Source organism: Vicugna pacos, chromosome 22, assembly GCF_048564905.1.
Source record: "Vicugna pacos chromosome 22, VicPac4, whole genome shotgun sequence".
NCBI lineage: Eukaryota > Metazoa > Chordata > Mammalia > Artiodactyla > Camelidae > Vicugna > Vicugna pacos.
The window spans coordinates 23,217,383-23,240,274 of record NC_133008.1 but is presented as its reverse complement, the minus strand read 5'-3'; the positions used below and the strand labels follow the sequence as shown (position 1 = coordinate 23,240,274).

The window sequence follows — 22,892 nt, the reverse complement described above, 5'->3', positions numbered from 1 at the left end:
GAGGTTTGGCACAGCCCACAGTCAGAGTGAGGGTGGAGCAGAACTGCACTCAGGATCTCCCAACTTTGTCCTCCCCTGTCTGGACCCTGTTCTCTCATGGCCCCTCACAGCCTTGCCCATTACCCTTCCAGGTGCCCTGTTCTGCCTGGGCCCTTTATCCCCTGAATCTGATGCGAGTAATCCCCAGCCAGCTGGTTTCTCTGTTCCTGCTTCTGGCAGTCATGTCTCAACCCAGGCCCTGGGCTACTTGGAGGCAGGACTTGGACTCCTACCAGGCTGTGTGCCCCAGAGGCCAGAGTCTTCTTGTCTCTGAACTTCCTGATTCTGTGTCAAGAAATGGTGCATGACGCCAAGGCACAAAGACATCAGATTGACAAAAATTAAGGATGTGGAGAAAATATTAAAATTATCAAGAGAAAAGCAACAAATAACATACAAGGGAACTCCCATAAGGTTATCAGCTGATTTTCCAGCAGAAACTCTACAGGTTAGAAGGGAGTGGCACAGTATATTTAAAGTGATGAAAGGGAAAAACTTACAATGAAGAATACTCTATCCCGCAAGGTGCTTGGTCATATTTGATGGAGAAATCAAATCTTCACAGATAAACAGAAGCTAGAAGAATTCAGCACCACCAAACCAACTTTACAACAAATGTTAAAGGAACTTCTCTAGTCATCAAACCAAAAGAAAAGAGGATAAAAAGAAGAAAGAAAAAAAACACCTACAAAAGATTGCTTTGGCATTTCAGGGTCTTTTATGGTTCCATATAAATTTTGGAATTTTTTGTTCTAGTTCTGTGAAAACTGTCTTGAGTATTTGGATAGAAGTTGCATTGGATCTGTAGATTGCTTTGGGTAGTATGGCCATTTTGATAATGTTGATTCTTCCAATCCAAGAGCACAAGAATCCTGCATTTCTTTGTATCATCTTCAATTTCCTTCATCAGTGTTTTATAGTTTTCAGGGTATATATAGGTAGCCCCCTTGTCTAAGTTTATTTCTAGGTATTTTGTTGTTTTTGGTGCAATGGAAATGTTTATGCCAATTATAAAATTCTGGGTTTTGAAGTGAAAAAAAAAAGTGAACGAAAGGCTGCAAATGGCAAAATATCTTTCTTTTTTATGGGTGAATTGTATTCCATTGTGTATATATGCTACATCTTCTTTATCCATTCATTTATTGATGTGCACTTAGGATGCTTCCATATCTTGGCAATTATAAATAATGTTGCTGTTAACAGTGGGGTGTATGTATCTTTTTGAATTAATGTTTTTGTTTTTCTTGGATACATGCCCAGGAGTGAAATTGCTGGACCATATGGTGGTTCTCATTTTAGGTTTTTGAAAAATTTCCATATTGTTTTCCATAGTGGCTTTACCAATTTACATTCCCACAAACAGTGTACAAAGGTTCCCTTTTCTCCATATCCTTGTCAACATTTGTTATTTGGGTTCTTTTTGATGATGGCCATGTTGACAGGTGTGAGATGGTGTCTCGTGATTTTGATTTGCGTTTCCCTGATATTAGTGATGTTGAGCAACTTTTTATGTTCCTGTTGGCCATCTACATTTCCTCTTTTGGAAAAATGTCTGTTCAGTTCTTTTGCCCATATTTTAAAGGGGTTGATTGGTTGGTTGTTTGCTTTTTAATTGAAGTACAGGCGATTTAAAATGTTGTGTTAGTTTCTGGCGTACAGCATGGATGGACTTGGAGGGCATTATGCTAAGTGAAATAAGTCAGACAGAGAAAGACAAATACTGTAAGATATCACTTACATGTGGAACCTAAAAAAATATAACAAACTAGTGAATGTAACAGAAAAGAAACAGACTCACACACATAGAGAAGGAACTAGTGGTTACCAATGGGGAGACGGAAAGAGGAAGGGCAAGATGGAGGTGGAGGATTAAGAGGCACAAACTATCAGGTATAAAATAAGCTACAAGGATGTATATACAACATGGGGAATGTAGCCAATATTTAATAATAATTATAAATGGAGTATATAATAACTTTTAAAATTTTGTGAATCACTGTATAGTATACCTATAAAGTATCATATTGTATATCAACTATACTTAAATTAAAATATGATATTGTAAAATAAATACATTAAAAACAAAGAAATGGTGCATGACACCTTCCTGGCCCACGTGTGGAGAGGAGCCCCGGAGATGTTTGCCTGCTCACCTGGCACCTCAACATTCCCACTTTCACCTGCTGCACCTTGGCCTTGGAAGTGCAGGGCCAGGTCTAAACCTGGTGACCCAGAGTCACATTTGCCCCAACTTGCCCCTGGCTGAGCCCTGAGGATCCCCCTGCCACACTACGTGACCCTGGGCTGGTTCACAGGCCTCTCTCAGTAACACTGCCCCCATCCCCGCCCCACCCATGGATTTGGGCAGCTGCCAGGTGGGGAGGAGGTAAGGAGGCTGCTGGGATTGGCTGGCTTAGTCCGGCCCCTGGCAGCTTCCCCTAGATCAGGGGCCAGGGGCAAGGACATCCCAGGAGGAGGGGAGAGGAAGTTGTGCAGGAAGAGCTGCTCCTGACAGAAGGTACCAGGCTGGGGGGCAAGGGGCTGGGGGTCCTGGCCTGGGGTGAGAATGCTGCCCAAGGCAGGGTGGCTCCAGGGAATGAGCTGGCCTGGGAGATGACTAGATCCCAGTGGGTAACTAACACTCTCTGTCTCTGTCTCTCTCCCTCGTCCTCTGGATTTCCCTGGGCCTCCCTCTGCTCTCTGGGTCCCTGTCTGCCCATCTCTGAGCTCTTCTTGTCCCATCCCCAGCACTCACCATCCCTGCCCCTCACTCTCTCCTTCCCCTCCTGCTATCTGTCTCTGCCTCACCCTCCCCACCCACCCCTGTCCTCACCCCCAATCCTGTCCACCCCACAGAATGCTGCAGCTGAGCCTGTCCTGGCTGGGTCTCGGGCCGGTGGCAGCCTCCCCATGGCTGCTGCTGCTGCTGGCTGCAGTCTCCTGGCTCCTGGCCCGCGTCCTGGCCTGGACCTATGCCTGCTATGACAATGCTCGCCGCCTCCGGTGTTTCCCGCAGCCCCCGAAACGGAACTGGTTCTTGGGTCACCTGGGCCTGGTGAGTGTGGGCAGCAGAGTAGGTCTGGGGATCAGGGAGAGGTCAGGAATGGGGCTCAGGGGTTGGGCTGGGATCTAGGAGAGCAGAGAAGCAAGGGAGGCCAAGGGGAGCCCCCTCTTTCCTCACTCATTCATTCCTTTCTCACCTCCTGTCTTTCCACCTCTAGCTGCTTTGGGATCCATTTCCTGCCTCTCTTCCACACAGCAGTGCACCTCTGAGGTCGGGCTGCACAGAGGCCGGTCCCCTGGCCTTCCCAGTCTCCGTGCCGGCTCTGGGGCCTCTTCAAGGGCTCTGTCCAGGGTCTGCTCTGCATGTGGCCCATTTCCTTGTGTCTTCTCCTTCTGGGCTACAGCTTCTCCAGAGGAATCAGCTATTACCTCTCCATACCCACTTACAGGGTCACAGCTTCTCATCCCCTCCCTTTCCCAGGGCATCTTCCTCTTATCTCCCCCAAAGATGTCCTAATGGGTCAGTTGCCCAATCTGGATAAAGTTGGCCACTCATTTCCCCTTTCAGAAGCCTTCTTAGACCCCCTCCCCCACCCACCCCAAGCCACATGCCATAGACCTTGACCTTTGACTTGGCCCTGCTCATGGTTAATTAAACAGTTAATTGTCCAATTACTTATTACCCATCATTATAATTTGATGGAAGCTCTGGGGTAGAGATACTACAGTGCCCAGTCCAGGGCTGGTGTACAGGAGACACGCAAAATAAACGTTTGAGGACCGAGGTGATGAACTTGCCATCACCGCTCTCAGGGAAGGTCACAGGGATGGGCATTCAGCTCCATCCATCTTTCAGACCAGCTGAGAGATGAGCACAGCTTTCCTATTCTGCCTGAGATGAGAACTGCAACTTGGGGGAGGACTACTGCAATTTTAATGTTTATTATGGCAAAGTTCAGAATGGGGGTGTTCTGAAGCATGTTGAGAGGATTTTCTGAGATTCCAGGTCTTGAAATGGCCTCAGTCAGCCCTGGGGGCTGCAGGAAAGTTACACAGTTACTGCAGTTCTGCCTTCCCCTTCAAGAGCTCAGCCATGGGGGCTGGTCTTGGTCAATATTCCTTCCTCCAGCCCGTCTTGCTGTGTGACCTCGGCTGAGTCACTTTCCCTCTCTGGACCAGTCTCATCAAGTGCTTTGAATCCTCACCTCAGGGGCCTCGGGGAGAGGGGAGCAAGTCACAGAGGTGAAAAGTGACTTATGTTCACCTGCTGAGAGCACCTGGGGGTATTTGGCAAGCTTGGACAGGGCATCCTGAGGGACTGGAGAGAATGCTTCCCCAAGAGGTAACCCGCCCTCCTTCCCCTATGAGGGGACCTGGCCTCAGTTCCTTCATCTGTAAATGGCACAGTTAAGGGGCATGTCCACAGGACGCAGAGAAATAGACAGGATGCCCTGTGCAGAGAGCATGGCCAGCCGAGGGGGTTGGTAGGTCAGAGCTGCTCTCTCTGATGGATGCGCAGAGTTCCCGTCTGTCCCTGGGAGTCTGTCAGGGTTGGAAGGTCCCAGGACTGGAGACCCTTTACTATGCAAGGAACTGGAGACCATGTGGACCAGCCAGAACATGAAAGAATATGCGACCAAAACCCAGGGACAAGTCCTGAGGCCACCCCGCTACCCACGGCCCTCCCCATAGAGATCTCCTGTGGCCGCCCCTAGGGCTGGAACCACTCCCACGATGAGAAAATTCTGATTTTCTTGAGCCAAGTTCAGCCTCCCTGTGGGCAGAGTGCATGTCTTCTCCCAGCACCCTGGGACACACCCTTGGGAGTCGGAGAGGCCTCCAGGACCCTTCCATTCCCAGAGGGAAGGAGCACAAGGAAGCAGAGATTCCCTCCGTCTGTGCAGAATCTGACGCACCGTTCACCGCGGTGGCTGCAGGGGTACCTGCTGTGGCTTCTTCTGGGAAGTGATGGCTCTTGACTTGCTTGCAGGTACAACCCACAGAGGAAGGCTTAAGGGTCTTAACTCAGCTGGTGGTCAACAACCCCCAGGGATATATGATCTGGATGGGCCCCATCATCCCCCTGGTCATTTTCTGCCACCCTGACTTGGTTCGGAGTATCACCAATGCCTCAGGTACCCATGCACAGCTTGTGGTGGTGGGTGCGGGGGCACATCTGAGAGCTTCCAGCCCCTCTCTGCCAAATTCTATGTGGCCCTACAGGACCCCAGCCCCTCCTCCCTTTTTCTCTCAGCCACCTTCCTCTTTCCTTCACCAACCCCCTCCCACTACCTCCTCCCTCCTCCCACCCTGGTGTTTTGGGTGAAGGATGCCCCCAGTCTTGAGGAGACACATCTGGACAGAGAAGTCCCTGACCTGGTGTAGTCAGGAATTGAGCAGAGGGAGACGGGCTGTGGCAACCCAGAGGAGAAGCAAGTTTCTCTGCTAGGGTGTGCTGGAAGGCTTCCTGGAGGAGGAGTTGCTGGAACTGGATTTGGAACGATGAACAGAATTCTTTTAAAGAAGAGAGTAGAGTGATGCAGTAGGTATCGATAGCCTCTCAGGTCCCCTGCCTGCCTGCCCCAGTCCCACTCGTCCCCAGATGATGAGTAATGAAGGCTTGTGGCTGCTGGAGGATCTGGGCTGTTATTTCCATGACATCCACCTGTGGTGGGTTGGTTTCCTTCACCCTGTCCCATGGTTCAACCGGTTCTAGTTCAGTGTTTCCTTCTGCAGTCCCCAGGAGTCTCCCTGAGGACGCTGCACCCAACCCTGACTCCCTTTCCTTGCCCTCTGCCCCTCCCACCCCCAGACAGACCAGGCAACAGGGAAACAGGCAGCATCTACAGAGACTTTGGCTCCAACACCAAAATGCTGGGTGCCTCTGGGAAGGTCCCTGGCTCTCTCTGGCTGCTGAAATCTCTTTCAGCTGTTAGTGGTGGAAATCTAACCCTGTGTGGTCTAAGCAAAGAAAGGGAATAAATTGACTGCAAAATCCAAGGAGGGTTGTCTTCAGGCACAGCTGGATCCAGGTCTCAAACAATGTCATCAGAAATCTGTCTTTACCTTTTTGTTCTGTGTTCATCTGTGATGGCTTCACTCTCATCCTGGTAATGATGAAACCCCAAAACTCAACCTTCATGGAAAAGTGACCTCATTCCAACAGTTCCAGGAAAAGCTGCAGGATCTCCTTTAACGTTTCCTCACTTGAGTCATAGAACTGATTCCTGAGTTGCTGAGACTCTGGGTGCCCAGTCTTGGCAGGCATAGGGTCCTCAGAGCTATTATTCTGGGGCTCAGAGTAGTTCGATGGTTAAGAACTTGGGCCCTGGATTCAGACAGAGCAGGGCTCATGTCTCAGGCGTGGATGAGGAGGGCTGGGGCTGCCCGGGTGGGGAGCAAGGCAGCCGAGGACAACTACCTGTAGCCTGTGCCACCGCCCATGCGGGCAAGTGACTTCATCACTTAGAGCCTCAGTGTCCTTATCTGGAATAGGGGATGGAAGAGAGGTCAGGCGAACATGGTGTTTCGGATCCAAACAGGGAAAGACCTTTTCTATCCCTGTAACCGAAGGACCCCAGTGGTTTTGTATGGAGGGTGTGTGGAGGGAGCCCAGGAGGAGGCTGAGGACAGAAGACCAGCTGCTGGAGGGGACTCGGGGGCTCAGGTCTGGATCACTGCCCTGCAAGTCCTGCCCTCTGGCAGCCTTGAAGAGTATGAACTGAGTCCTTTCTGTTCCTCTCCAGATTCAGAGCTCGGAGGAAGGTCTCCTGTACATACAGGGCCTGGCCAGCACCTATGGGGATGTGTGCTGCTGGTGGGTGGGGCCCTGGCACGCGGTCATCCGCATCTTCCACCCCACCTGCGTCAAGCCTGTGCTCTTTGCTCCAGGTAGACACCCCCAGCCACAGCTTGCCCGCTGCCTGGTCCCTGTGCTGCCTGCAGCTGGGCGGGAGACCAGGGTGCAGACAGAGGGGCTGTGGCGGAGATGCCACCGCCTCTCTCTCACCTGGACTCCCACCTGCCCGACCTCTGGCCATGTCCGTGTGACGTCTGCTGTATGGCCATGTCTGGCCACGTCTACGTTTCTACCTGGATTCTGGTTACAGCGGGCATGTTGTATCTGGTTAGACCTGGGCTCAAACAGAGATGGTCTCAGTCACATCTGGGGTTCGGCTGTGGCCAAAGACATTTGAGGCATGTCGGGGTCTGTCTGGTTCTTGTGTGAGATGCCACCAGAGTTTGTCTGGTTCTGCCGCTTGTCATGTTTGGGCCACATTTGGGGTTTGTCTGAGGTCTGGGACTCAAGGTCTCTTTGACAAATGCCTGAGACTTTATGTGAGTCTTGTCCGATGCAGGTCTTAGGCTGTCTTGGTTATGCCTGGCTCATGTCTGTGACATTAGTGGACTGTATTTAAGTCCTGTCTGGGTCCTGGCTGACGTTTTTCTGGGTGACATCACACTGTCTTCAGGTCCATGCCAGAGCGTGTTGTATCATGTGAGGTTGTGTCATGTGTGTTGGGACCTTGTCAGCATGTGTTGACCCTTGGAGTCTTGTCTGATGTCTCAGAGGTGTCAGAGAGCTGGGGCAGAGGTGATGTCCTGGGTCCCATAAAGGTGTTGGTAGAGCGCTGGGCTATGCTTGGGTGATTAGAACATGTTGGGCCATGTAGGAGCCATGTCAAGGCACACTGGGGCAGGTTGTGTCATGTTGGGGGTGTCTAGCACACAGGGTTGTGTCTATGGCTCCGCATTTGCTCTGCTCTGTGTTGCAACCTGGCCTGTCCCCTGTCCTTCGCCGCCTCCTCCCGGCTTCCTATGCTCATGTCCACATTCCTGCTATGCTGGGCTTGGAGTGGGAATGCAGACTCCTGGCCGGGAGCCTCTACCCTCTTCCTTCAAAGTCCCTCTCCTCCCCCTCTCCATGGTCCCTGATGGTCCTCATTCATGTCAGCTGCTGTCGCACCCAAGGACTCATTCTTCTACGAGTTTCTGAAGCCCTGGCTGGGTGAGTAACTGTGAGTCAAATGGGTTGAGGACAACCTCAGGGGCCCAGGGGAAGGGGCTGCCCTTGCTCACTCCCCGTGGCTGTCTATGCTAGGGGATGGGCTCCTGCTGAGTGCCGGTGACAAGTGGAGTAGACACCGTCGCATGCTGACACCTGCCTTCCACTTCAACATCCTGAAGTCCTATGTGAAGATTTTCAACGACAGCGCGAAGGTCATGCACGTGAGTCTCTTGAACTCAGTCCTGGCTGGAGCCTCGGTGGTGACAAGGACTGAGACATCAATGCAGGAATTCTGGCCCTTCTTGGTGGCTTTGAGGACATCTAGCTTCCCTTCTGAGCCTCAGTTTCCTTGGCTGTAAATGGATAATGTGATCCCCGCCTTGCAGGATGGTTAAGATGATGTAATGGAGTAATGACCCTGGCACACAGTGCTTGGTGTTAGTTTGTATGTTTCCGTCCCAGAAGCCTTCCAGTCTTGAGACACGGATCATGAGGATGATGGATATTGTGTATCAGTTATTCCGGAGTAACAGGTCATTTCAAAACAACAACGGTTTAGTATTGACAAGAAGTCTGTGAGTCAGGTGGCTGGTTCTTCTGGATGTGGGTGGGGTCACTCACATATCTGTTATCAGCTGTGGGTCTGATTGGAAGCTTAGCTGATCTGGGCTGAGTCCTCTCACATGTTTGGGGCTTGGCTGGCTGCAGGCTGATCTGGGATGGCCTCACCTGGGGCAACTGGACCTCCTTTCATGTGATTGTCTCCCTTTAGAAGGCATCTCAGTCTTGCTCACATGGCAGAGGCAGGTTTCCAAGAGGCTGAGATGAAGCTGCAATGCTCCTTGAGGTCTAGCTTTGGGATAATCACCCCTTTATTTTCACCACAGTCTACTGGCCAAAGCAAGTCCAAGGCCAGCTTGGAAACAAAGGATAGTGTAATAGACTCCACTTCCTATATGAAGTTGCTGAAAAATCACATTGCAAAGGGTTTGGATATATACATAGCAAAGTGAAGAATTGGAGGTAAGGATTTTGTGAAGTGCCTGGGACTTTTCCATAGTTGCAAACTGACAAGAGAGCTTGTTACTCCATTGTTAATTCTACTGGAAACATTAGTCTCCTGGGTCAAAGACAAATGACAGTTTATTACTCTTGGCATAGCAAAGGGCACATGCTTTGTGTTGGTTTGCATTCTTTTTCCAAGTCAGTAAGTTCCATGAGGATGACACAGGCAGGCTTTGATAGGTGCCTGCTCATGTAGTATACTGTATTACGGGATGGGGCGGGGGGCCTACCAGGTTTAGGGACTCTATGTATTTTATAGTGATTTGGGGCAAGCCTGATATTTGTCCAGGGGGAGACATAACCTTACTCCTCAAGGTTGTTTGCTGCAAACACTCTGAGCTCTGAGAAGCGGTTCAGGTAAAGAGCATCAGGGCCTCGCAATGGTTGGGCATACCCAGCAAGAAAGGGCAGGGCACTCAGGGCCCGTGGTAGACTACCTCTCTCAGCATAGGGGACCTTTTCCTAATCAATTTATAACAATGATGGTGCTGAAAGCTAACATTTGTTGCATACTTACTTTGTGCAGTAAGTTGACAAAGGGTACACAGTGCAGGAGGCAGAGCCAGAATTAAACCCAGATCTCCTGACTCCCAGGCATGGAGACTTGATGTCCTGATGATAGCAGCCTTGACTCCCACCTAAGCCTGGACTTCCCTGGGGATAGGTGCCTAGGGCCAGGAGGCAGGGTCTCGGGTGCCCATCTTGGTGGTTGGGGTTGGGGAGGCTCAAGGGAGGTAGTTCCCAGCCCCAGCTCTGTCCTGTTTTCTGTCCAGGCCAAGTGGCAGCGCCTGGTCACAGAGGGCCACACCCGTCTGGACATGTTTGAACACATCAGTCTCATGACCCTAGACAATCTTCAGAAATGCGTCTTCAGCTTCGACAGCAATTGCCAAGAGTGAGTCTTGACCCAGGGTCCGGGAAAATGAGCCATTGACCCAAGGGAGTAGATGGGGTAGGGAGGACTAACCAGGGTAATCAGAAGGGCCTTCCTGGAGGAGGTGGGTCAGAGCTGGACATAGAGAGACAGGGAGAGGAAAGACAAGGAGCGATCCTTTCAGGTACATAGAAATGTTTGATAAAGGCCAGGAGGCTAGGATGAGCAATGTGTGTGCAACAGTGAGGAGACAACTTGGATGTGAGGTTTGAGGAGTTCCAGACAAAGAGGACATGAACTTTATCCTGAAGTTTCCAGGGAGCCATGGATGGTGTTGTGCAGATGAACATTGTGGTCAAATGTGAGCTCTGACTCGAGAGAAGACCAACTATCATGTAGACACTGGATGGTATTGACAATGGATGTAAGGAGACTAGGAGAGGGGCTAGGCCCATTGGCCAGTTGGAAGAGGATAAGGTCTGAGCTGTGCTGACACTTCTGGGAAGGAGGGGGCACAGATAGTGGATAAGAGAGTGAGGAGAGAAGCGTGGTATCTAAGCTGTGCTCTGGGTGCCTGGGGCAGGCAGGCAGCTCACAGAGATGGGATGTAGGGAGACGAGAGTCTGGAGAGTCACATCCCCTGACTCCTCCCCACTCTATCTATGCACCATCTGTTATTGGAGACTCGGTGTCCTGATGGAGATAACGCCTGACTCCCGGGCTTCAGGTGTTTTAAGTTGTTGCCTCCCTTCGTGCTCTCATCCTGCAGGAAGCCCAGTGGATATATTGCTGCCATCCTGGAGCTCAGTGCCCTTGTGGCAAAACGGCACCAGCAGCTCTTCCAGTACACGGACTTCGTGTACTACCTCACCCACGATGGGCAGCGCTTCCGCAGGGCCTGCCGCCAGGTACACGACTTCACAGATGCAGTCATCCGGGAGCGGCGCCGCACCCTCCCCGATCAGGGTGCTGATGACTTCCTCAAGGCGAAGGCTAAAACCAAGACTTTGGACTTCATTGATGTGCTCCTGCTGACCAAGGTAGGCTGCACTGGTTTCTGAGTTCAAGAAGTAGAATGAACCTTGGTTTGTTCAAAGTGCTTGGACTTGATGCAGAGGGTACTGGGCAGCCATGGAAGGTACTTCAGGAAGAGAGGCATGGGTTAGGGATAAGGTTTAGAGATGACTGTGTGGAATGCAGCCTGCAGGGGATTACTATGGCTGAAGCTGCAAAGGGCCTGAGATTTTGCTCTACTTCCAAGTTATTAAGTTAATCTACCACGGAGGTAGATTCTGTGTGTGTGTCTGTGTGTAGATATAAAACCCTGGCTCAGAGCAGCCCATTTATTACTCACAGCAGTAACAGTAGCCAGAGTAGAATGGTGGCTCCCATTCCCCATTCCCAGACTGCTCTGAGGGCTCCATGGTGCTTTCACCTGTACCTGCAGCCATGCTTGCACCACAGGAGAAGTACCTCCAAATTTGAATTTTGGAACTTATGTAGGACAGCTGATACATCTGCCCCTTCTTTCCTGGGGAGGGGAAGGAGAAGGACAGAAAGAGATAGATGAGATGGAGAAAGAGAGAGAGAGAAAGAGAGAGAGAGAGTCATGGTTCTAGGGCTTAAACAAATCCTCTTCAGTGAGAAAGCAAAGTTTATAGGTTCTGCAGGTTTATAACGCATTCCTTATCTCCAGGACAGATAGGGAATCTCTGGATTTACTATCTTAACATGTGGCTTTGGGGCAATGTTCAATCTCTAGCCTTTAAGGCAAGTTACTATTCAATCATCCTGTAATCCAGGTGGCGAGTAACTTTTTTCCTCAGAAATCCCTCATCCTGTAGAAATACGAACATATTTATGGATCATTGATTTTGTTCACTAGGGACAATTCAGGAGGCAAGAAGGCCAAGGGAGAGGCCTGGGGGTGGGGCCTCTAGTGATAGTGAGCAAGGGAGGTCTAGGAGTTCAGGGTGGACTTGGGTTTCTGGGTGGATGTTGGTGCTTCAGAGAATGGCTCAGTTGAGATGCAGGGACCCTCAGAGCTAGTGTGAGTCTGGGGATTTTGCTTTCTCTCCAGGATGAAGATGGGAAGGGGTTGTCAGACGAAGATATCCGAGCTGAAGCTGACACCTTCATGTTTGAGGGTGAGGGTCCCAGTGTGGGACTACAGAAGGGGCAGGGGTCTCTCCATCCCAGGGGTTTGGTGGGTGGACCCTGGACCACCCCATCCCTCCCCATAGTCCCCATGGGCCTTAATGTAAGGCTGCTGTCCATCCTCTGGTGCTGAATTAGTCGAGAGACCCAAGCCTGTCTGGCTACTCCTCAGGCCATGACACCACAGCCAGTGGCCTCTCCTGGGTCCTCTACAACCTTGCAAAGCACCCTAAATACCAGGAGCGCTGCCGGCAGGAGGTGAAAGAACTCCTGAAGGATCGTGAGCCTAAAGAGATTGAATGGTGAGTGCAAGTCCTCATGGACTTTTTCTGAGCCACTCATGGGCTCTGCTCCCCGATTGGGGAAGAGGGAAAATCTTTTTGTTGATTCTGTCATTATTGCTTAGTGGGAATAAGAGCAGAGCCCAGAGGCAGGGTCTGGTACCCAGCATGCATAGCAGGGGAATGTTTGCAGGGTTTGGGACAGAAAGACTTGAACTTCTGAGAGAATTAGTGACAATGTGTGAAGGCAGATGATGCCACGTAGCCCATATTCAGAAAAGCAACTTCCTTCCACTGCCTTACTTTGCTTTCTGAAATCACACGTTTTTAAACATCTTCACTCCCTAAGTGTTTTCTCATCTCCTGCCCCCTAATTCCTCATGTTATTTAGTCCAGGATTCACAGGGAACAGCTGGGGATTAAAGGCATTCAACTCTAGCCCAGGAACACCTGCAGCTTCATCCATCCAGTCCCCATTCAGTAAACACTGCCACATTGCTTCCTCATCCCCAATTCTATGCCATCTCCAATTCTTCTCAGCTCCTTTCTGTGCCCTGGAGACTCAGAAAGGACCTAGACCCAGCCTTTGCCTTCTAGGAGCTCCCAGCCTGGTGGAGGAATAGTCCAAGTTCCAGACACTCCCAGTCCACAAGGGCAAGGATGGGGTTGAGAGTAAGAGAGGTGACATAGAGGGTGGACAAAAGTGCCTCAGGTGGGACGTTGAAAAATAACCAATAGATATTTTGGTGCAGTTGATGTGCAGTTAGGTGAAAAAAACAGCTGGGCAAAAATGAAGAGGTGGAGGAAGGCAAGAGAGAGACAGAAGAGGAGAAGAGGTTAGAGAGAAACGGGGATGAGAGAGAGAATGGAGAGAGAAGGGGAGAGGAAAGGACAGAGATAGAGGGAGAGAGAAAGGGACAGAAGGAGGAAGGAGGAAGGATGGAGGGAAGGAGGGAGAGGCTGACTCTTGGTGAGATGACGAGGCTGGAAGATAGATGGCAGCAGTGGTCGGTTGTGGAAGACTCTGAAAACAATGTCAGTAGCTTCAATTTAAACCCAAGGCCAAAGGGGAAGCAAGAGCAGTGTTTGAGCAGGAGGACAGGAGAGATCTGGCTACCGGAGAGATCTTTCTAGCACTACTGTGGTGGACATACCGGAGAGGACAAGCTATGGAATGGGGGCCCGGGGAGGAGATTTTGAGACCTGAGGCAGTCCAGGGGCTGGAGGACGGTGAGGAGGCTTTGGACTGGACAGGTATTTTGGAGGTAGTGTCCTCCACTCCAAGCCTTTGCTCATCACAGCAGTCCCGTGAGGTGGAGAAACATTTTCACTCTTTTTAAACCAGGACTTCAAACAAAATTTTGCACTTGGTTAAAAAAAGTACCAAAATGCTTATAATAAAGATGGACTCCTTTCTTAATCCCTTATATGTGGTCTCTCTCTCACTCCCCTCCCTATTAAGAGTTAAGGTCTGCATATTAAAATATATTTGAGATCTTTACCTCTTAAAATATGAGTTTTGGGAAATAATAATTTATGGATATAAATTTCTTGCCGAGTGCATATGGTTAGTGCTAAATATGGAGTCTCATATCAATAGGAAAAATAAAGACCATTTACTAAAAGCTCTTGGAACAACTGGGGAGCTACATGGAAAAAAGTTCTTTCAACCTGCTTCTCATGTCTTATAAGAAAATAACGCCCACATGAATCACATATTTAAAATAAAAAATAAAGGAGTGTTAAAGTCTCTGGAGGTGACCATAGGACATTATTTTATGGCTCCAGAGTAGGGAAGGCCCTTTTCTTGACACAAGTCCCAGGAGATGTACAAGAAGAGTTTGATATACTATTACATGAAAAAGATAAAGCAGTGTGTATAGTATATAGTATGCTACCATATCATTTAAAAAATATATTATATGATTGTATTTATATTTAGCAATATTTAGAATAGACAAATGTATAAAAACAGAGGGTACATTAGCATTTGCCTAGGGATGGGAAGGGAGAGTGTTAAAGGGGTGATAAATAAAGGTACAATGTTTACAATGTATAATTTTTTTTAACACAAAAAAGTACCTCTGGAAAGATAATAAAAAATAATCACCAGGCAGACTGTGAGGAGGGGAAATGAGTGCTGTTGGGCCATAGGGGTGGAGTTTTATATTTTTCCAATTTTGAACTACTTAACTGTATCAGTTCTTAAGAATTTTAATCAGTATACAAAGAGAAGGAGATTAAAGAAAAAGAATCCAGGCCCCGTACTAGATTTTATCTTCAGTGGGCATCAAAGTTTTCCAGTGAATTCTCTTATTTTCTAAGTATAAAATTACTATCTGTCAAAAATGATACATTTACCCCCCCCCATTTCAAATGGCATTACTCTCCTTTTTTCCCCTGTCTAATTGCATTAGCTAGTATCTCTAGTGCTGTAATACATAAGAATAAACATTGAATCTATTTCTTTTTTTTCCTTGGTCGTTTGCCTCTTGATTTTGCTTTCTTCCCAAAAAGAATATTTTATTTTCATAAAAATTTGTAAACGTTTTCATGGTTGGCTTTTGAGTGTTGTGTTTTGCTCAGAAAAACTTCTAAAATATGTGGCTAAATTTTGTCTGGTGCTTCTGTAATATCACTTGTCTTTCTTTTTTTGAAAACATTTTATTAAAGTATGATGGACCAAAAAATGTACATTTATATGTGACTTAATGAGTTTGAAGATAGTAGATCCATCTGTGATTTTGTTATGGGGAGAGAGGATCTTACAAGGCATCGGGAAGGCTGGGGGGTGGGGTCTCTGTTTTTGCTCCCTGGATAATTTTCATGGGGGTTCCTTAGGGACGACCTGACCCAGTTGCCTTTCCTGACTATGTGCATCAAGGAGAGTCTGCGGTTGCATCCTCCAGTCCCGACCGTCTCTCGTCGCTGTACCCAGGACATTGCACTCCCAGATGGTCGGGTCATCCCCAAAGGTTACCACAATGATTAGGGGAGGAGGTTCTTGCTCAGGAGGGGCCAATCAGGTGTGGAGAACATAGTCCTGACTGTTCCCTCCTCACCTACAGGTGTTATCTGCCTCATCAGTATTTTCGGGATCCACCACAACCCAACCGTGTGGCCAGACCCTGAGGTGCTGCCTCCTCCACCCCCCACCTCCCTCATCCTTGTCCACTCCCCTAGTGGGACCCAGGGGAAGGCACAGGGCCCAGGCTTGGCAAATCAGACATCATCTCCCCCCACTCTACACATACCTGCCTCTCCAGGGCCAGATGTCCTGGGAGATCCCACCCATTAGCATTGTCTTGTCCTTGCTCCTAGGTTTATGATCCCTTTCGTTTCGACCCGGAAAACATCAAGGGGAGGTCACCTTTGGCTTTTATTCCCTTCTCGGCGGGGCCCAGGTGAAGGCAGTGGGCATCTGAAGAGGGGATGGGGTGATGGAGGCGAGGGGGTCTGGGACTGAGATGGCAGGCATGACTGTGGGGGCAGAGAAGGGGGAAAATTGTAGATGGTCAGAATTGGGGCTCTCCTTCCCTCCCCTCCCCTCAAGGGTATGGGTAAGGGTCTGGGGAATGGGGGAGTGGGTCGAAGGAAGGGTCCGTGGTCTGTTGAGAACCCCATTCCCATCTGCTGGTCTAAGTTCAGGACTGGAGTCTGGGTTAGGATATGCAAGTCCACATGGGGGTCCCACAGCTAACCGGGGCACGGTTAGCCTCCTTCTCTACTCCTGTGGGTGGGGTTGTGGGTTGTGGGCCAGATTCCTGGCGCGATGGGGCCAGGACGAGGGTGCCGGGCACAGCTAGAGCCCTGACTCCTGCCTGCAGGAACTGCATCGGGCAGTCGTTTGCCATGACTGAGATGAAGGTGGTCCTAGCGCTCACGCTGCTGCGCTTCCGCGTCCTGCCGGATAAAGAGGAGCCACGCAGGTCGCCGGAGCTGATCCTGCGCGCAGAAGGTGGACTTTGGCTGCGGGTGGAGCCACTGAGCGCAGGAGCTCAGTGACCCCACTGTCGCCAGACCACGGATTCAGTCTGACCCACCCCCCTTACCACTGCAGATTCCTTTGGGTAAAACTGCGCTTTCACTTCTCCCTGAGCCTCACCGCGAGCCTGCAGGGGGCGCTGGGGCGGTGGTCTGAGAGGCTTCAGCGGCTGGGCGTGGTTAAGTGGAGGCGGGGCTGGTGGCTCTGAGCCCAAGACCTTACCTCTCCAGCTGACCACAGGCTCTATGCTGATCGCAGGTCTTCCCAGAGCCCAAGCAGGAGCAATAAGAAGCCACAGGAGGTGTTTGAGCAGGAGAGGGATCAGGGTTAAAGATGGACTTGAGGAGTAGGAGATGCTTTTCATCCTATATTAGAGTCTGGGAGAAAAGTACTTTAAATCTGTGGTGCTCCAGATCTCCAATGAACAGAGAGGAAATAGAACAGAGACACCCATACTAAAACCCTAGCCTTCTCAGGTAAAGCCTCTAAAGTCAGCAATTGGAAAGGGGTTTTCAGACTGCCTACCAGTCCGCCATGCATATAACCGTCCCCCACCTCGTTGTCCTCCAGGTTCACAGCCTTCCCAACTGTCAACATCTGGCATCAGAGTGGTACATTTGTAACAAATGATGAACCTACGTTGACACATCATTATCACCCAAAGTCCATAGTTTACATTAGAGTTCACTCTTGGTGTTATGCATTCTGTGAATTTTGACAAATAGATAATGGCATTTATCCATTAGTATAGTACCACACAGAATATTTCACTGCCCTAAAAATGCCCTGTGGCCTGCCTATTCATCCATCCCTGTCCCCTAACCCCTGGCAACCACTGATCTTCTTACTGTCTCCATAGTTTTGCCTTTTCCAGAATATTACAGAGTTGGAATCATATAGTATGTAGCCCATGCAGATTGGCTTCTTGCCCTTAATAATATGCATTGAAGTTTCTTCCATGTCTTTCCATGGCTTGATAGCTCATTTCTTTTTAGTGTTTAATAATCTTCCATTGTCCGGATTTACCACAGTTTATCTATCCATTCACCTACTCCAATTTCTACTTAATCAGGTTCATATATTACTAAACAAAAGTAAATATTTAACTGTAATAATACCAAATACAAAAATATGGAAAAGAGGATGAAAATCAAATAAAAATAGAAGCCTAAAAACACCCAGAAGCCTAGTGAATCTAAATTATTTCATAATGAAACAAAATTCTAAATGTAACTAACAGAGTGTAGTAATAGAATGACTAACGTTTCTTCCATGCTTTGGGACAGAGACCATAGGGACATTGATTCATCCAATAAAAGCCTTGTGTATAGAAAACTTACCTTTCTCTTATGATCATCTTTATTTGGAAGTCTAATAACCATCTCAGACTCAATATTCTTAACTAAATTCTTGATTTTCAACCCTGAACTCTGGGGAATCCTCTGATGATTCCAAAAGTGATTTCACTGACACGGTCTCCAGACATGTGCATTTAAAAAATTCATTTATGATTGTATTCTTTTAATTTTGGGGGAAGGAGGTAATGAGGTTTATTTGTTTTTAGAGGAGGTACTGGTGATTGAACCCAGTACGTCATGCACGCTAAGCATGCGCTCTACCCCTTGAGCTTTACCGTCCCGCCAGACGTGTGCATTTCTAGTTATTGTTTTGTGATTTAATTTTAGTGCAATGTAGTCAAACATATAGATAATAGAATGCTGTGGAGTTCATTCAGTTTTTTGGGCGGGGCAAATATATGATTAACTTTTTATCAATATTCCATGTGTGCTAGGAGAGTGAGTTGTATTTCTCTCGGGTGTACATTTCTCCCTCTAACTATCTCTCAATTTTTAAGATGTGGTATTTAGAGAATATATTCCTTAGCCTGAGTCTTGTCTGCTTTACTTACCTATTGTTAAGAGGGTTGAGATAAAATCTCCAAGTACTGGTGTTGATTTAGCTATGCATTTTCACTTACTGCTTTATGTATGTTGAGCTTACATCTATTTACAATCTGTCTTGGCTCTTTAAAAATGTATAAATTCTTTATGTGTCATATAAGATCTTTTTTCCTTTCATTTTATCATCTATTAATATTGAGATTGCTACCCCAGGGTTGTTTTTTAAAATGTTTGTTGGCTATTTCTTTTCTGTCTTTTAAAAAATGAGGTGATATTCACATAACAAAACGTAGTAGCTTTAAAGTGAGTAATTGTCTGTGGCATTTAGTACTTTAGCAATGTTGAACAACTGTCACCTTTGTCGAGTTCCAGACACTTTTGTCACTCCAAAAAGAATACCTGAATCTATTAAGCAGTCATTCCCTCATTTCTTCTTTTCTAAATCTAATTTTCTGTATTCTTGTTTTAAATGAGTGTCTTTATACACCATACCGAGATGTTTCTTTCTTATTTAATCGAATCTAAGAACTCTGTCTTCTAGTTGATTTTAACCCATCACATTCACTCATGTGTTAGGAGTAACTCTTACATCAGAAGTTTGCTGTTGCCTAGTTTTCATATTTTTTTAAGTCGCTGTAGTTAAATTTTTCTTTCTCCCTTCCACGTCTTTTGGATAGATCAGACCCCCTCTTCAACCCCGGCCTTGGGGGCACCTCATGTGATCCACCAGCTGAAGTTGGAGCAGAAACTGACAGGCATGAGATTTTCCCTAACAAACAACCAGGTGTGAACAGGATCAGGTCACTGGGGTGTTCTGGGGAGAGGGTAGTGTAGTGGTGAGTATTCAGGCCCTGGGGTCAGGCAGAGCTGATTTAAATCTTCGCTTTGCCCTTTATAAGGTGCATGTCCTTGGGTGACTAAAGTTCACTGAGATTCAGCTTCACCATTTGCACAATGGGGACTTTAGCTGAACCCACTTGAGAACAGTTAATGAGATGACTCATGGACAGTGTTTAGCTCCAGGACTGGCACATAGTAATTTATTGGTGAATAGCAGTGACATTTTAGTTCATATTGCCATAGTCACCTCCAAGAGAAGGGCATCAGTTGTGCAGAATATGTACGCGTTGTGGGCTTGGGGAAGTGGCTGAAAGGGGTGATGAGAGAGGATAAAGGGAGGAGAGGAGAACTTATAGAAGTAGAGGAAACAAGTATTATAATGAGAGCCACCCACAGGCCCACAGAGCTGAACCTGGTCCAGGCACTGGCTGCAGTGCCTTCCCGTCCCTCTGAGGTTGGCCTGACACCCTTTCTTGCTCTGGGTGTCTGGTTCCCAGAGGCTGGAACTTGTCCAGGGGCACTTTCTATAGTGCTCAAAAAGTGTTGGTTGGATGAATGAATGGATGAGTTTCAAGGCATGGGGTAAGGTAAATGAAGTAGCTGATTGGCTCAAATACCTACAGGACTGTACTGATTGATGAAACAATGCTACCTAGCATTTACGGAGCATTTACTGTGTGCCGCAAGTTTACATGCCATGAAGCATGTGCAGTCAGAGGCTTAGGGATGTCAGTTTGCTTTACCAAGGTTACACAGCCAGGAAGTGATGGAGCTAGGATTTGATCCCACATCTGCCTGCTGTGAGTCAGTGCCCTAAAGCAGGAAGCTATCCACTCTACTACATGTCTCCTCTTGCCTATTAGTCTGTGCTTAAGAACCTGAAGAGAAATGAACAAGTCACACTGGTGGCTAGATGGTCTCTGTTCAAACGATGAAAACGGTAAATTAAAAGACAGCAAGTCTCAAGAGAATTCAGTTGAAATGATGTCACGGGATCTCCTTAGCCGACAATTAGTAGAATTCAACTGAACTGCTGCCTCCAGCCCCACCCCATCGCTCTCCGTGCCCATCAGTCAAGGCCCCTGGGCATTCTTCCTTGAGAGCACAGATAGGTTAAAAATATTTTAGACATGATTGGCATTAAAGAGCCCGCTAGGACATGCACTCAGCACAGTCTGCCAAACCCTGCTGGCAGGTAATCCCTAGAAGCCAATTCCAAGTTTTGTTAGTGACCAAGTCATGGGATTTCAGTGCCGCCTGGTGCTCATTAAAAGTTGACTTGCAATTCACTGCCTCCACTTCATTTGGGCAAATTAAAGAATCCCTAAGGATCAGCTTCAGAGCTGCAGGCAGATGAGGTCTGATGCACACCTTAGGGCTAAGGTGCAGACAGAGCCACAGGTTCACTCCACTCTGGAGGCATGGTCCCCAGATAGTTTCCTCACTGAGGCTCAAGCCCAAACTTGGGCATTTGATTAGCATCAAGAGACATAAATGGGAATTGGAGGTGGTGTTCTCTTCCTTTGAGCCATGAGATTCCCAGAGCTCCAAAGAGCCAAATGCTACAGCAAGCACTGTGGTGTCCTGGACAGCAGAACTCGAAGCACGCTCAGTGCCTGGTGCTGAGCGCGACCACCACGAGTGCTCCAGGCTGCTGGGTATGCACAGAGTGAAGTCTCCAGAGCTCTGAGGGCGGCTGATGCTTCCACTTCCATCGTAATGCTCACTGAGCTGTGTTATGTTAATTACTTGATCCACACCTCCCCTCCTCCCCCACCAAAATGGCAGCCCTGAGAGGGCAGGACCCCGCTGAACTTATTCACCAAGGTGTTCCCACAGGTTGGCACCTAGTAAGTGCTCATTAAATACTTGCTGAGAAAACAGACAGATGACTTATTACAACTTTGTGGAAAGTCTGTGAACTGCAAGATCCTCCTGAAAGTGTGAGTGGCTATTCCTTTATCTGAAATTCACTTTTCAGGTGTGGTGGACATCACAGGAACCCACCTGCCCTTGTGTGTATATCATTGCTGTTATCCCCTGTATAAATGGAATGTCATCTCATGCCTTTGGGATTATAGGGTAATATCCTTTGTAATCTGATCCCTGTCACCTTGGCCACTTTGAGCCATTCATCTCGCTCCTTTCTGCCCAGGTTCCCTGTCATATTGGCCTTCTTCCCTTCCTTGGATGGGCAATCATCTTCCTACCTCAGGTCCTTTGCACATGCTGTCTCTTCTACCTGATGCTCCCTTCCCTCTCTCTCTGTCCTTGGAGCAGAATGCTCTCAATGCAGAGAGGCAGGTATTATAATTATTTCTAGTTTACAAGTAGGGAAACTGAGGTGGGCAGTTTAGGTGGCATATCTCAGGTTTTGTGAATGGCAGTGCATGTGTGGCGAGCCCAAGATGCTGTGTCCCATAGAGGAACCAATCCTGTGCCCAGCATGAATTAATCCAACTCCTTTAATAGCCCAGCCACACACTGTGTGGTTTTGTGGTTGTATTTAATGTGATCTTCCTATGCCTACACACATCTAACGCACCCTATAGGCTGCTTCTTTAGTGTCCACAGGCACCCTACACATCTAGTGACTCTGGTTCCCAGTACAAGACTTGGGATACAGCAAGTGCACAACAAACCGTTTTGGAATAAATGAATGATGGCTGTAAACATTTGAAGAAAGATTTAGGAAGGAGGTATGGGATCATTTGACAGATGCACCGTCTATTATATGCAGACACTCAAATGCCTCACGTCTTCAGACTTAACCTCAGAGACCCAGAGGTATTAAGTCATTAGTCCACTTAAGCTTCATTTATTTTATGTATAATGCAAGATGTTGCATCAGATGACTGTGATTTTACCCCTAGAGATATTTGGCAGTGTCTGGAATATTTTTGGTTTTCATGATGGAGACGGGGTGCCACTGGCACCCAGTGGGTAGAGGACAGGGACACTGCTCAGTACCGTACAGTGCACAAGACAGCCTCTCGCAGCAAATAATATGGCTCCAAAGTCAATGGTTCCCTGGTAAAGAAACTGTGCTGTAAAATAAGGCTAGGATTTTTTATTTCCTGGCATTTCTCACATATCTCCAAGGGTAGACCCTCCCCTGGTGGCTTAATCCTTTCCTGCTACCTTGCCAGTGAGAATCCCAGCTTGGCACGGCTGAGAGTCCCTTTTCCCAGCGCTGTGGGTAAGGGCCTTGGCTGATGCTTGTGTGTGTTTTCACAGCAACTGGTCTTCTGATGAATCTTATCTCTATGACTGTGTCTACGTGGGGAAGTGCAAATCCTGGTCGTCTGATTGGTACTGTTATAGTGACTATAAACGGGTCTGCGAGAAGCCAATGGCCTGCTGAGCCTGCTCCCTTTCCTCTGTCTTCAGGCTTGGAAGAAACTGAATGAGGTGTAACCTCAAAACAATTGCCAAACTTCTCTGCACAACAGGGAGTCCCAGTCCTCTTAGGAACGTCTCTTTCCTCACTTGCCTCTCCTCCTAAATCATGTTGAGGAACATGTAAAATGACACCACGATGAAACAATGAGCAAAATATATCATGTAGGACTTTCTATAAGACAAAGAAACCAGTTTTTACCCTCCCCTGCAAATGACATAAATAAAGGATAAAGTAGGATTGTTAGAAATAAAAGAACCTTAAGGACATAACTAAATAAACAGGTGTACCATGTTTGGATTTTGATTTCAAACAGTCATTTTTGAGGAAATCACAATA

General features: G+C 48.0%; 1 protein-coding gene across 1 annotated transcript; it reads left to right on the top strand.

Annotated features, from left to right (window-relative positions):
- The first annotated feature begins 2,498 nt into the window (after positions 1–2,498).
- On the top strand, positions 2,499–17,623 carry LOC107034958 (cytochrome P450 4F3). Its single transcript, XM_072947501.1, has 13 exons — positions 2,499–2,557; positions 2,896–3,094; positions 6,789–6,933; positions 7,997–8,050; positions 8,144–8,271; positions 9,889–10,010; positions 10,759–11,029; positions 12,070–12,136; positions 12,319–12,448; positions 15,269–15,402; positions 15,496–15,560; positions 15,749–15,831; positions 16,255–17,623. The coding sequence occupies exons 2-13, from the start codon at positions 2,897–2,899 to the stop codon at positions 16,430–16,432; spliced, it is 1,575 nt and encodes a 524-aa protein (XP_072803602.1). The 5' UTR covers positions 2,499–2,557; position 2,896; the 3' UTR covers positions 16,433–17,623.
- Positions 17,624–22,892: the final 5,269 nt, after the last annotated feature.